Source organism: Thalassophryne amazonica, chromosome 6 (assembly GCF_902500255.1).
Source record: "Thalassophryne amazonica chromosome 6, fThaAma1.1, whole genome shotgun sequence".
Taxonomy (NCBI): domain Eukaryota; kingdom Metazoa; phylum Chordata; class Actinopteri; order Batrachoidiformes; family Batrachoididae; genus Thalassophryne; species Thalassophryne amazonica.
Genome location: NC_047108.1, coordinates 68418822 through 68434183, shown reverse-complemented (window position 1 = coordinate 68434183; position 15362 = coordinate 68418822). Strand labels below are relative to the sequence as shown.

Here is a 15362-nt window from a genome sequence, read left to right as displayed (position 1 = left end):
AGCCACCTGAATTTTACAAATGGTTATCAACACGGAGGTGTTTCTCTGTGGCGCCGGGCCATGAGCGGCTGCCTGCAGATGCGCGAATCCGTCCGCACGTGTTTCATTACAAAATCTCCTTTAACAGTGGAATGTCCAGATAAACTGCTGATCCCGACCTCTTCTGAAACTTCTCTGTTCTCTCACGACGTCCTGGGTCAACAGAGGCTTAAATTTGGAAGTTTTCAGCTCGAAACAGGCTGACGACAGCGACTCGGAGTGCGGCGCGCCCTCCGGCTCCGTGGGTTGTCCTTAAAGCGACAGCAACACTCCATAATCTCTCATCAGCCCTTAAAATTTTCACCGAAAACCAGCTGAATTTCTCGAATGATGTCCACTCGGATGTGCCTTACAGTTTCTGAAAAAATTTTGATCAAGCAAAGCGGCAGTCTCTGAGCCATTCCTAAACAATGAAAAAATAGACGGGAGGGGTGGACCACTCCTCACTCAAAGCCTGCCCACAGGCGAATGACGCAACCGACAGGCGTGAGGGTTCAAGCTTGTCTGATGTAATCGCACATGATTCAAATCCATATAGGTTTTGAAAAAAATAAAAAGGTCAGTTTCTTTTCTAATAGACCTCGTATATATATATATATATATATATATATATAGATAGATAGATAGATAGATAGATAGATAGATAGATAGATAGATAGATAGATAGATAGATAGATAGATAGATAGATAGATAGATAGATCTGCGTAATTGAGAATAGAATGGGAGAAAGTGTCAAAACTCTAAAAGAAAGAAAGGATGTAGATCAAATAGCTAATAATGGCAGACATAGATTAGGAGGGATGAAGGTTATATTTACTGGAGAACAAAAAGAAGGAAATGAGAGAATCAGCTCAGTTATTACTCGAAATTGTTGACGTTCTAATAATCCATTTATGTGAGGTCCACATAACTTGTGAGTGGTAAGATGGCCATCAGTTTGCTTCAGCGGATTATTTGGAGAGTGTGGACAAATGAGTTATCCAGTGTTATATACAGATCAGTGGAGTTTGCTTTGTCAGAGCCCCCTGGTGGCAAGTATATGCATTGTGATTGAAAGGTGGCGGGTCAGGTCTGGGAATATGTGCTGGTGTGGGTTATGGATAGCAACAACCCAGGCAAACAACCAATCCACCCCCACCTCTTGAAAGTCACCATTGTTTAAACTTATTTTTGAGTTTCTTTTATTTGTTTAGTGCCAAATCACAACAATGCTGCCTCAAGGTGCTTTACACAAGTAAGGTCTAACCTTACCAAATCCCCCTGAGCAAGCACATAGGGGCGGCGGTAAGGAAAAACTCCCTCTGGTGATAATGAGGAAGAAACTTCAAGCAGACCAGACTCAGAGGGGTGACTCACTGCTATTCTAACAGTTACAAGGTTTCAACAAACAGAAAAATTGGAAAACTGAAACAGAAAAAAACAGAAGAACAACAAAAACAGAGTCCTTAATTGAAGCTAAAAAGCAGTCCATCCTGGGTCTTTTTGTTATGTCCATATCCAGCACTGGTAGGTTCCGAAGAGGTATAACGTCCAGTCATTGGCGCAACAGGCAGGGCTTCCTGAGGTCAGGCCAGCACCCTGGGGTGCAGGGCCAACATCCAGTGAAGGTGTCATCAGTGCCTTGGACAGAGAGAAAAAGAGCAAAATCAGTCAGCCGGAAATAACTGCACCTAAGTCCTAAGGCATTAATTCACCAGCAGTAATCAACAGGGAAGCAAAGAGATTACTAAGGTGGTCATCGGCAGGTAGCCCTGTGCTTCACTAACAGACCCAGAATTTAGATTTAGTGAGGCTGAGACCTGTTCCGTTGCTAATAATTTTAATTAGGAGAGGAAGCATAGTTCCACACTACACATAGTTCCACAGTACCATCTGTTGCATTCATGTGAAATGGGGATGTCCTGTTGGCCTTCTCCAGCTGCTGGGGTCCTTTACACTGAGGCACTTGCATGCTGGATCATACCCTGAGAAACATACCACATATCCAAAATGTCATAGCTGATGCAACTGATAAATCAGTTCAGTTTCAATTCAATTTATTTATGCAGTACCAAATTACAACATAATTCACCTCAAGGCACTTCACAAAGGTTAGACCAGAGCATGTACACTTGAAGAGTTCAGATGCAAAACCCAGTATCTGCAAAATTATAAGTTTTTAGTTGAGGCCAACATGTACTTGGCTGTCAAGGGGACCGTCAGTGTGCAAAATATGAAAGAATTTGAACAAACTGTTTTCATTTTATTGATGAAAGTCTGTGCCTTTCCGAATATGGTTTCCTTTAAATCTCCATTTTCAACTGCATTTTTCTCCATTTAAAAAAATGGGTTTTGCATCTGAACTCTTCACTTGCAACAGTGGTCAGGAAAAACTCCCTCAGGTACTTTTGATTATAGGAAGAAACTTCAAGCAGACCAGACTCAGAGGAGTGACCATCTGCTTTGACTGTATTACTGACAGCAAAATAACAACTAAAACTAAGTGCAACAAATAATTACCAAATGTGGAAAACAGAGATGATGCAACTAGAACCCCTGGGAAAAAGTATGGAATCATCGGCCTCGGAGGATGTTCATTCAGTTGTTTTGTAGAAAAAAATCAGATCACAGACATGACACAAAACTAAAGTCATTTCAAATGGCAGCTTTCTGGCTTTAAGAAACACTATAAGAAATCAGCAAAAAAAAAAATTGTGTCAGTCAGTAACAGTTACTTTTTTTAGACCAAGCAGAGGGAAAAAAAAAAAATGGAATCACTCAATTCTGAGGAAAAAATTATGGAATCATGAAAAACAAACGAACGCTCCAACACATCACTAGTATTTTGTTGCACCACCTCTGGCTTTTATAACAGCTTGCAGTCTCTGAGGCATGGACTTAATGAGTGACAAACAATACTCTTCATCAATCTGGCTCCAACTTTCTCTGATTGCTGTTGCCAGATCAGCTTTGCAGGTTGGAGCCTTGTCATTGACCATTTTCTTCAACATCCACCAAAGATTTTCAATTGGATTAAGATCCAGACTATTTGCAGGCCATGACATTGACCCTATGTGTCTTTTTGCAAGGAATGTTTTCACAGTTTTTGCTCTATGACAAGATGCATTATCATCTTGAAAAATGATGTCATCATTCCCAAACATCCTTTCAATTGATGGGATAAGAAAAGTGTCCAAAATATCAACATAAACTTGTGCATTTATTGATGATGTAATGACAGCCATCTCCCCATTGCCTTTACCTGACATGCAGCCCCATATCATCAATGACTGTGGAAATTTGCATGTTCTCTTCAGGCAGTCATCTTTATAAATCTCATTGGAACGGCACCAAACAAAAGTTCCAGCATCATCACCTTGCCCAATGCAGATTCGAGATTCATCACTGAATATGACTTTCATCCAGTCATCCACAGTCCACGATTGCTTTTCCTTAGCCCATTGTAACCTTGTTTTTTTCTGTTTAGGTGTTAATGATGGCTTTCATTTAGCTTTTCTATATGTAAATCCCATTTCCTTTAGGCGGTTTCTTACAGTTTGGTCACAGATGTTGACTCCAGTTTCCTCCAATTCGTTCCTCATTTGTTTGTTTGTTGTGCATTTTCGATTTTTGAGACATATTGCTTTAAGTTTTCTGTCTTGACGCTTTGATGTCTTCCTTGGTCTACCAGTATGTTTGCCTTTAACAACCTTCCCATGTTGTTTGTATTTGGTCCAGAGTTTAGACACAGCTGACTGTGAACAACCAACATCTTTTGCAACATTATGTGATGATTTACCCTCTTTTAAGAGTTTGATAATCCTCTCCTTTGTTTCAATTGACATCTCTCGTGTTGGAGCCATGATTCATGTCAGTCCACTTGGTGCAACAGCTCTCCAAGGTGTGATCACTCCTTTTTAGATGCAGACTAACGAGCAGATCTGATTTGATGCAGGTGTTAGTTTTGGGGATGAAAATTTACAGGGTGATTCCATAATTTATTCCTCAGAATTGAGTGAGTCCATATTTTTTCCCTCTGCTTGGTCTAAAAAAGTAACCGTTACTGACTGCCACAATTTTTTTTCCTGATTTCTTATAGTGTTTCTTAAAGCCAGAAAGTTGCCATTTGAAATGACTTTAGTTTTGTGTCATGTCTGTGATATGCTTTTTTTCTACAAAATTAAACAACTGAATGAACATCCTCCGAGACCGGTGATTTCATAATTTTTGCCAGGGGTTGTAAGCAACTATATACTTATTGTAAACTAATATTCCTTATATCTTAAACTTTCTTAGTGGCCATTCATTTGACACAAAGTCATTCAAACGGTACTGCTAGTTTCCACAGCGCTACCCAACACCCTTTTCATGCAAGTATTGAACAGTGTATCAGAATACATCCCTGATGAATGCCAGTATTCACTGGGAAAATTCTGAGTTCCTACCCTTGCCCAGTACAGCTGTCACAGTACCTGTGTATAGGCCAGCTATGGTGTCCAGCGATTTCTGAGCACATCCCAGAGAGCAGCCTGGACATCCAAATTACAACACCTACGCTTTGGTCACATTAGCTACAGCAAGCGACAGAGGCAAAGTGATGACTTGCCATTCATTTTCAATCAGAGTGGGAGAGACAACGGTCGCTCTGCCACAAGATAGGTGGGGCCAAAATAGACCTGAAATCTATTCTATGTAAATACTGAGTGACATGACATGGCGACTGCCAGTCAGAGTGAATGGGCAGCCTAACATCAGGTGGGTGTTCACTCAAATAAAATATTTTCAAGATTGCAGAATATGCTCTGAAACAACTTATGTTTCTCATGTGTTTTGTAAAAGTTAGCAAGAAATAAACATTTCTAAATCCAGATACACCATATTTGTAGCTAGATAACACCTTTGAGGTGACTTACAAGACATCTTATGGAGATGTAGTGGGCAGGTCCCCCTGGAACACCCATCAAGTGACAAAGCTAACTCTGTGTCATTGTCATTTGTAGCTAATGTGACAATTAGTGTGGGGAATCTCACAATTGCAGTTTGCAAATACAATGCTAAATGTACGGTCTTGTAATTTTCTTTCCCTAGTTATTAAATCTTAATGAGCAAGAGCATTGTGAAATATATTTTGACATCTGTTGCATCTCAATTAATGTGGAATTACTGTGTGATATAACACCTATCACCTTGATTATTATCTTTTTTAGACAGGTGTTTGGAATAGAATGGTAAGCCTGGGCCATAGAGTACGGGTTATCTTTCAATAATCTGAGGCAAAATTAAAGCATTTTGATGGTACTTCAGTTTCATATGTCACAGAAACAAGCTGAGATAGACCTAAATTATGTTTATATAAGAATTTCTGTGAGCACAGTCATTGAATTATGGAACTTGGGGATGTTTAATTTCAAACCTCAAACATATGAAATAGCAAACGACCGAATAAAACTGATCTGTATTTTAATGTAGTGTATGCCCGTGAAGGCGACTTATTCATTTATTTAAAATGTCCCTTTCATTCACAGGTTTGATTGCAATGTGATTAATCATGCAGCCCAACTTTATATTTATTTTTATTTTAATTTATTTTTTGAAACACTTTGTATTGTTTGGTTGAAATTGTGATATTATTATTATTATTATTATTATTATTATTATTATTGTTATTAAGTTCCTTTTAATTAAGTTTCTTTTCTCAGTGGGTGGCAAATTTGTGTCTGTCAGTCTGTCTAAATTCTGTGCATGTGTGTGTGTGTGTGTGCTCACATTTTTAAAATGCTTATTTTTTCTTTGATGCAGGAGAGGCGGCTACATATGTATGTTGTGTACTGTCAAAATAAGCCCAAGTCAGAGCACATTGTCTCGGAGTACATTGAATCTTACTTTGAGGTAAATATCTCTTCATTCCATTTTCAACACCCACTTACTCCAATTAAGGGTCGCGGGGGGCTGGAGCCTATCCCAGCAGTCATAGGGCGTGAGGCGCGGTACACCCTGGACAGGACGCCAGACTATCACAGGGCCACATATAGACAAATAAACACATTCACACCCACACGTACACCTACAAGCAACTTACAGACACCAACCCACCTAACCTGCATGTCTTTGGATGTGGGGATTAGCTGGAGCACCTGGAGGAACCTACACGGGCATGGGGAGAACATGCAAACTCCACACAGAAAGGTCAGAGGTGGGGATGCGATCCCACAGCCTTCTTGCTGTGAGGCAACAGTGCTAACCACTAAGTCACTGTGCTGCTATAAATATCTCTTATCCCAACAAATCACAGAGTTTTCCAGAAACTGTTCCCACAAGTCCTTAAATATTTGAACAGTGACACAATTTTTCAAACTTTGCTTCTGTACATCAGCACATTGGAGCTGTAATGAAACAATTAAGATCTCCTTATATCTGACTGTGTCTGTATGTACAGTGGACATAATCGTGTGTATTTGAGCTGCCATGTGTGTTCAGTATATGGCAGAAAAATGGATGGATTTATTGTCAGATAGCTGTCATTTTGCTGCTGTCACTGTCTTGCTGACTGTTGCTGTGTGTGTGTGCGTGTGTGTGTGTGTGTCAGGAGCTGCGGCAGCAGCTGGGCCACAGGCTGCAGCTGAACGACCTGCTCATTAAACCTGTTCAGAGGATCATGAAGTACCAGCTGCTGCTTAAGGTGAAAAAGAAGTCACACATTATTCAGAGTGCAGCCACTCACAGGACGCATGCATGTGTGGACACTAGACATGGGTGACATAAAGTTTTAATTATTTCATGGTACATAAATGATGACATGAAAAAAGTTCCATTCATCACACTCACCCATGGGCCAAATTCCTGGGCTTCCATAAAGAATTTGTGTGAGGTGGAGGTGGATGTTTCTGTTTAGAATCCTCAATGGGAGCAGCTGACAGAAAGAAAGAAAAATGTACCTTTAATGACCCGACTTCCACAGTGAGGAAAAAATGCAAACAAAACTTGAAGTGCTTGACATGCTATGTGTGCACAACAAAATATAATCCATTCCCATCATTTGATTTGATTGATTCAGAATCATTTCTGAGCACAAGCTGAATAAATAATTTTGTCAGCACATGTGGCCAAGACATTTATTCCTCTGTAAGCATGTACTCATTGGGCATCAAAGTTTGTTCTGTGCACAGTGAATGTATTTCTGTGTTTGTTATTAAAGAAAAAACCCCACACAATTATAACCTCTTGCACAGTGCACATTCAACTCGGTACAGTGCACACAGTGCACACTACACAATTCATCAAATTGTTACAACAAAATTGTATCTTGTATACACATAGCAGCGTTTGGAGTGCTGTGAGTTGTGGCCAATTTAAACATATACTAGCGTGTTGCCTGTGGGGATCCACAGGCTGTAGACTGGGTAGTGTTTATAAAATCGGTAGCTGACATTTTTGTGGTAAGGGTGGTAATAAATTAAGCAAAGCTTGTTTAATGCGTTGGATTGGCGTGTGAGTCCAGAATATTTTAGAACCTTAGAACTCAAAACTTTTTAGAAGAAGAACTCAACCCCTTTATTTCTTGTTAATTATGTAATTTTTAATGCTAATTTACTGTCTTAAAGTATTTATAAATTGTTTAGGTTATTGTTATCACATACACACTATTATTATTTTATTTATATTTCTATTTTCTTATTTGATTTTTAAATGGAGTGCAATGGAAATAAGTGTTAACCCTTTCTTGTGTCATTCATGTATTTTTGTATTTTTAATGTTTACAGTTATGCAACCACAATTTCAATGAAGTTGGGATGTTGTGTGAAATGTTACAACAGAATACAATGATTTGCAAATCCTTTTCAACCTATATTCAAGTGAATACACCACAAAGACAAGATATTTATTGTTCAAACTCATAGACTTTTTTGTGCAAATATTTGCTTATTTTGAAATGGATGCCTGCAACATCTTTCAAAAAAGCTGCGACAGGGGCAACAAAAGACTGGGAAAGTTGATGAATGCTCAAAGAACACCTGTTTGGAACATTCCACAGGTGAACAGGTTAATTTGAAACAGGAGAGTGTCATGATTGGGTATAAAAGGAGCATCCCCAAAAGGCTCAGCCATTCACAGGCAAAGATGGGGTGAGGATCACCACTTTGTGAACAACTGCGTGCATAAATAGTCCAACAGTTTAAGAACAATATTTCTCAACGTTCAATTGCAAGGAATTTAGGGATTCCATAATCTACAGTCCATAATATAATCAGAAGATTCAGAGAATCTGGAGAACTTTCTGCACGTAAGCTGCAAGGCCAAAAACCAATATTGAATGCCCGTGACCTTTGATTCCTCACGTGGCACTGCATTAAAAACCGACATTGTGTAAAGGATTTTACCGCATGGGCTCAAACACTTCAGAAAACCATTGTCAGTTAACACAGTTGATCTCTACATCTATAAGTGCAAGTTAAAACTCTGCCATGCAAAGCGAAAGCTATACATCAACAACATCCAGAAATGCTGTGGCCTTCTCTGGGCCCGAGCTCATTTGAAACGGGCAGATGCAAAGTGGAAAAGTGTGCTGTGGTCTGACAGCACACTTTTCCACATTTCAAATTGATTTTGGAAATCATGGACGTCGTGTCCTCTGGACAAAAGAGGAAAAAGACCATCCAGATCTGTGATGGTATGGGGGTGCATTAGTGCCTATGCCATGGGCAACTTACACATCTGTGATGGCACCATCAATGCTGAAAGGTACATCCAGGTTTTGGAGCAACACATGTCCCTGCTTTTTTGAAAACGTGTTGCAGGCATCCATTTCAAAATGAGCAAATATTTGCATAAAAACAAAGTTTATCAGTTTGAACATTAAACATCTTGTATTTGTGGTGTATTCAATTGAATATAGGTTGAAGAGTATTCACAAATCACAGATGTGTAAGTTGCCTATGGCACAGGCAACTTACACATCTGTGATGGCTCCATCAGTGCTGAAAGGTACATCCAGGTTTTGGAGCAACACATGCTGCCATCCAAGCAACATCTTTTTCAGGGACGTCCCTGCTTATTTCAGCAAGACAATCCCAAGCCACATTCTGCACATGTTACAACAGCATGGCTTCGTAGTAAAAGAGTGCGGGTACTAGACTGGCCTGCCTGCAGTCCAGACCTGTCACCCATTGAAAATGTGTGGCGCATTATGAAGTGTAAAATAGGACAACGGAGACCCCGGACTGTTGAATAACTGAAGTCGTACATCAAACAAGAATGGGAAAGAATTCCACCTACAAAGCTTCAACAATTAGTGTCCTCAGTTCCCAAACACTTATTGACACAGTGGTAAACATACCACTGTTCCAGCTTTTTTGAAACATGTTGCAGAAATCCATTTCAAAATGAGCAAATATTTGCACAAAAACAATAACGTTTATCAGTTTAAACATTAAATATCTTGTCTTTGTCATGTATTCAATTGAATATAGTTTGAAGTTGATTTGTAAATCATTGTATTCTGTATTTATTTACATTTTACACAACGTCCCAACTTCATTGGAATTGGAGTTGTATTATGTACATACATCAAATCAAAATCACTCATGCTTTTATTATAAAGGTGACTTACCACCCCCTGCTGGAATGGCATGATTCCAGAAAATAGGAGCAAGCATGCACAGCTGCTGTAGACAGGTGGTGTTAATTTGACAAACAAAACACTGGCTGAAGACATTAAAACCACTAAACATTTCATTCATGGTACCACCAGTCACTCATGGTAATAGGAACATGAGACTTATCTAAACTGACTAAACGAACTGAGCTACAACAACCACAATAAATCAGTAACACTAGCAACACTGTTAAACTAACATGAACCACAATAACAACATCTAAAACCTCAAAACTCCGAAATCCCATGGTGCATTGCAGCACAGCATCCATTGTTTATTGGTTAGCTACAATTGCTAATTTCTCCAAAAATAGCTGTCCTATCAAGCTTCCGTTTTTGCAGTGTTCATCCTTGACCCAAAATACATAAGCATACAAATGACAAATGTCAGCTCTCCCCAGTTTTTGCATAATCGAAGCCATACTCACGCACACATGCATGCACACATACAGAGGCCGCTTGACTATTATAATATAGATATTTTTTTCTCTCACTCTGAACATCTGCATGGAGCACAGATGTAACAATTGTTATGCGCTTCCTCCACCCTCCTCCTTTGGTGCCTGGACCAGATATGAGCGCAACCTGAGACATATTATTCTGTCTTTTTTGAAGACCGTTCTTCATCATGTTGATGCATTTATGTTATGGCAGTATCAAAGTGTGCTGTCACGTACTTTATGGTCAGCTTAACTTTTCTTCTGCACCTGCTTTGAACTCCTTTCGCTGTACCTGTTTTCATTTTGCATGAGCTGCCTACATACAGCGCATATGAAAACACGTCATCAGCGGCTTTTACAGATATATTGCTAATACCATATTGTACCTACATGCCGAAACTCCAAATGCACTGTTTGCACACAGCCTGCCTTCCAGTTACAGAGGAAAACTATTCATGTTTAGGATTAAACAATGTGGAAATATACATGATGGTCTTTGAAGGAGGCCATAAAATGGCATCGGTGTCATAAATCCTCCTCTAAATATAAACCGTTGTCCTCTGGCATTCAAATGAATGGTGATTTCAGCAACCCATAAATACTCTTCCAGACGTCCTCACCTGGAATGCTGTGGTGTGTTTATTTGAACAGGACTTCCTGAAGTATTATACCAAAGCTGGGATGGACACAGAGGAATTAGAGGTGGGTGTCCCGATGCTTAAAATGCACCATTTAAAGTGTTGTTTTAAGTGCAGAAGTTTATCAGTTTGTATTCTTAGTAACTGGCTTTTGATTTTTAAACAGAAAGCAGTAGAAGTGATGTGCTTTGTGCCAAAAACGCTGCAATGACATGATGAATGTTGGCCGACTGCAAGGCTTTGAGGTAAGTCTGTGGAATTCAGGCTGCCCTTCAGAGTCTCCAAAACATTTCCTGTGCCAACTATTCAGGCTGTAAAAGCCAGAGTGCAGGCATTTTTATCTGTTTCTTTTGTTTTACGGCTGTACCAGGGGAAGATCACAGCTCAGGGAAAGCTGTTGCAGCAAGACACTTTCACTGTTACAGAGCAGGACAGCAGCTTCTTGTCCCGAGCTAAGGAGAGACGGGTCTTCCTGTTTGAACAGCTGGTCATCTTCAGTGAGCCAATAGAGAGGAAGAAAGGCTTCTCTCTTCCTGGATACATCTTTAAGAACAGCATAAAGGTGAGTAACCGCTGCACTGTAGTGACCACCTATCTGGATGTTTTCATGAAAAACCAAAAGGGATTCATAATCTGCACAGGAGGAACACCCAACCTTGACTGTTGCTTAAATCAGCACGTTACATAACCACATAGCGGGGAGACGTTAGCGGCTCAGTGGAGTGTTTAACCTCTGGTGCCTCACAAATGCCTGTCAGATGTGAGCAGGATGTGGTGTGTTCCAGGTGAGCTGCCTGGGGGTGGAGCCGAGTGTGGATGGTGGTGATGATGCACGTTTTGCGTTGACGTCACGCAACCCCGATGGAAGTTTGGTGCGCTTCCAGCTACAGGCTTCCTCCACTGAGATCTGCAGGGCCTGGGTCAATGACGTGGTTCAGATTCTTGAAACGCAGCGGAACTTCCTCAATGGTAAGTCCCCGCTGGGATCTGAACACAGAAATTCATCTCCACCTCCACAGCTCATGTATGAGCTCTACACAATTTTCTTTTATTCAAGCTCTCATGCATGAGTCAGTGAGAGTGAAGATGGGTTTTTTTTTGGTATTGTAATCTGCTTTAGTGTGGAAATCAATTCTCCACAACAACCTTTAATCTTAACAATCTCAAATCCACCAGCACATTGTGTGTACATCACACTCAGGCAAGATGATTGCTTGAATTGTTTACAGCATCTACATTTACAATTACAGCAGGCCACAGAGCAGGTGATTAGAGACCCTGCAAGGTTGATGACAAATGTGGATGTGGAATCCATTAGCTTAGCGGGGAAATTAGTGCAGGAAATCCACTATGGTGATATTGCAGTTTATCTGTTATATTAAGTTTTGCTTTGCAAACTTAATACCCATTACTACATTGGATGACGTTGAATTTGAGGATGGCCCATTGGCTGTTCCAGCAATATCAAAGATTTTGGGTCTGCTACCTACAACTCGCATGGAATGTCTCAAACCTAAACCTACTTCCAGGCATCTTATATATGCTACTCTGGAACCACCCCTAAATTCAAACAGTCCAACTGTCAACCCCACTGAGGTCCTTAGTCTGGGTTTCATTAACATTGCATGGGAACGCTTAGGGTGTGTGGATTTTTGCTTACAAAGATTAACATTTTTTTCAAGGCCAGGAAAAGAAAGTTTCAGGTTCATTCCAGGGTCTTAAACTACCTTGCCAGGCTTTTGACTGGGGCTGGAGAGCTAAAAGCCTTGAAAAAGAACTGTGTTGCACAGCTTCTTGCGTGTGCTAACACTCTGTAACTCCAGTGGAGTTAATTTTGCGATGTGGTGCAGCCTTACTTTGTGAAATACAGACTCCACTCAATTCCAAAAAATTGTGAAACAAAAGTGCATAACAAGTGGATGGAAACGTGCACAAATCCACTCTTCCTTTGGCCGCATTAATGAAAATTTGCATGAGTTGCGATACTAATTGGATGGAAACACAGCTAATGAGAGAGTATCGGTTCCTGCTGTAATAACGTTACACGTAAACAGTGGTGGGCACAGCTAACCAAAAGGATAGCTTTGATAACAGATAATCAGCTAACTAAAAAGTTATCTTTTATAAAGCTAAACCGATAAACCACCCAAAAATTTATCAGAAGCTACAGCTAACCGATAACTTCCAGTATAGTCTCCAGTACGCTTACAACTACTAACAAGCTGATTTTGAGTTTTAACACCACGATTGCTTCTGGTAGCATTAAAAGCGACCACCAGACCCAAACAATGAGTCAGCACTTCTGTCTTTGTGAGTCCTGCCCACTGCAGGAAGCTCCTATTTACTACATAGCTTCTAGCAGTGAAACAGTTGCGAGGTGCAGCAAAGCTCAACTCTCTACTCAGTAGAAGTGTTGCCGTGAGGTGGAGGTCTTGGAAAATAAAGCATAGCTGACTTATGGATTTGATTTATTAATAAAATTAATACCGATAGAATAACTCCATTAATGTCAATTCTGTCATTTTACAAAGTTAAAATATAACATACATCTTTTAATTTTAAATAATGCACTAATTCTGAAGTTTTGTAACAAACACAGACAGATGCCAAAGGGATTATGGGTAAAATGTGCCTCCGCTAATACTGATTGGTTGACTCATTCTTTCTATGTAAAAACCAACACACTAATGTGAGGTGTGTGTGCTGGTGTTTACATATAAATGTGATTTTGTAAAATATGCCTTTTTTATTTGTAAAAAAAAAAAGCCAAAAAGACAAGTTTTTAATATGACAACCGTCTGATATAACTGGGGTCTAAATAAATAGAACACTGCCATCTACTAGCGTCCAGACGCTCATACTGCCATGAACACTGAACACTACTGGCCAGTAGATGGCAGTAGAGACCGTGAAAACTTGCCAAAACACACACACCTTCAACCGCTTAGTCCAATCAAGGGTTGCGGGGAGCTGGAGCCTATCCCAGCAATCATAGAGTGTGAGGCGGGGTACACCCAGGACAGGACGCCAGTCTGTCACAGCGCCACAAACAGACAAACAAACACATTCACACCCACTCGCATATATATGGACAATTTAAAGATTCCAATCCACCTAACCCGCATGTCTTTGGATGTGAGAAGAAACCGAAGCACCCAGAGGAAACACACGCAAACACGGGGAGAACATGCAAACGCCACACAGAAAGGCCACAAGCGGGAATTGAACCCATGATCTTCTCGCTGTGAGGCAACAGTGCTAACCACTAAGCCACCATGCTGCCCTTGCCAAAACAAAATTCCAGATAATCCGTGTCTGCTATGTTTAAGATGCATGGAATTTAATAAAAGCAAACTGAATTTCAGACATCTTATATATACATATTACTCTGGAACAAAGACGACAGACAGTGTTTGACATAAACAGGACTCTAAACAGCAAACAGGAATCGATTGCAATGATTCCAATTGAAAATAATGGAGAAGCAACCTGAGCTTCTTCTGGCATTATTACATAAAACAAACACAATAACAACATCTATAAACCCAGAGAATATTTTCACAAGAGTTTTAGGCACAATATACAAAGTGTTTAATGCTGTTGTCCGTGTGGACCCTGATCAGAGCGTCTTAAATGCATTTCTTCTGTCGTGAATATACTGAGGTTACCATAATTCACTTTGTGGAGACACAATGTCCACACTAAAACCTTCAAAATTAGTGCAATACTTTAAAACTAAGACATATATCTGATATTTTCACTTTATAAACGTTAATTTAAATAACTTGTCCGAAATTAGTTTGGTTAAAATTTTAACCATAAGTTAAAACTGTATACCTCTGGATGACTTGGGTGATATTGCCAGTGTATCAGTATGGGGTCAAAAGAAATTAGCTTTTTTTTTTCTTTTCTTTTCTGTGATCAGTTCTCCTTTGCCTGCAAAGGATAGAGTGGTTTCTCTTGGAACAAGCTCTCCTCTGTTTATAGAGGATAGAGCGGTTTCTTCTGGAAGCAGCTCTTCTCTGTTTGCAGAGGATAGAACTGCACATCCACTACAAAACATTTAAAAGGTAGGTACTCAATTAATTTTAAACTTAATAAATACTTGTAACTGTAAAGGTGTGTTCATCATGCATCCAAACATATGTTAGCGGTCTAAAAATTATCAGCAAAAAAACTTATCAGAGGATAATTGGTCCGATAATGGTTTTCAAAGTTATCTGAAAGCTAATCCGATAATGAAAACTTTAGCTTCAATAACTAGCGGTTAGCAGATTAGCGGAATTATGCCCACCACTGCACGTAAGTACCGTTTGTTACCATGACATAATATTACAAATGGTAAAATAACCAAAATTATTGTTCAATCTTATTTATGAAAGGTAATCCCATGTAATCTGGTTTCTATACTGTGCTGGTTATTGCAACCGTAAGCAGCACAAAATACCGACAAATTTGCTCACTTTCCATTGACTCCGGTTGACTCTGGTGTGAGCCTGTTGTGAAGAGACCCATCCAATATGGCGACGACGCTGGATTATGTTGCAGCAAGTTATGAGCCGTCTATGTATATAATGTCTATGGATATAGCCCCTCTTTATAAAAACAGTAGA

At 39.8% G+C, this 15362-nt stretch overlaps 1 protein-coding gene across 1 annotated transcript in view; it reads left to right on the top strand.

Annotated features, from left to right (window-relative positions):
- Window positions 1–15362, top strand: part of arhgef25a (Rho guanine nucleotide exchange factor (GEF) 25a) — a 370615-nt gene that overhangs the window by 303583 nt on the left and 51670 nt on the right. The window contains exons 9-11 of the mRNA XM_034172401.1: window positions 5819–5908; window positions 6606–6698; window positions 10763–10813. Coding sequence (XP_034028292.1) covers window positions 5819–5908; window positions 6606–6698; window positions 10763–10813 — 234 coding nt within the window. The remainder of the gene's footprint in view (window positions 1–5818; window positions 5909–6605; window positions 6699–10762; window positions 10814–15362) is intronic.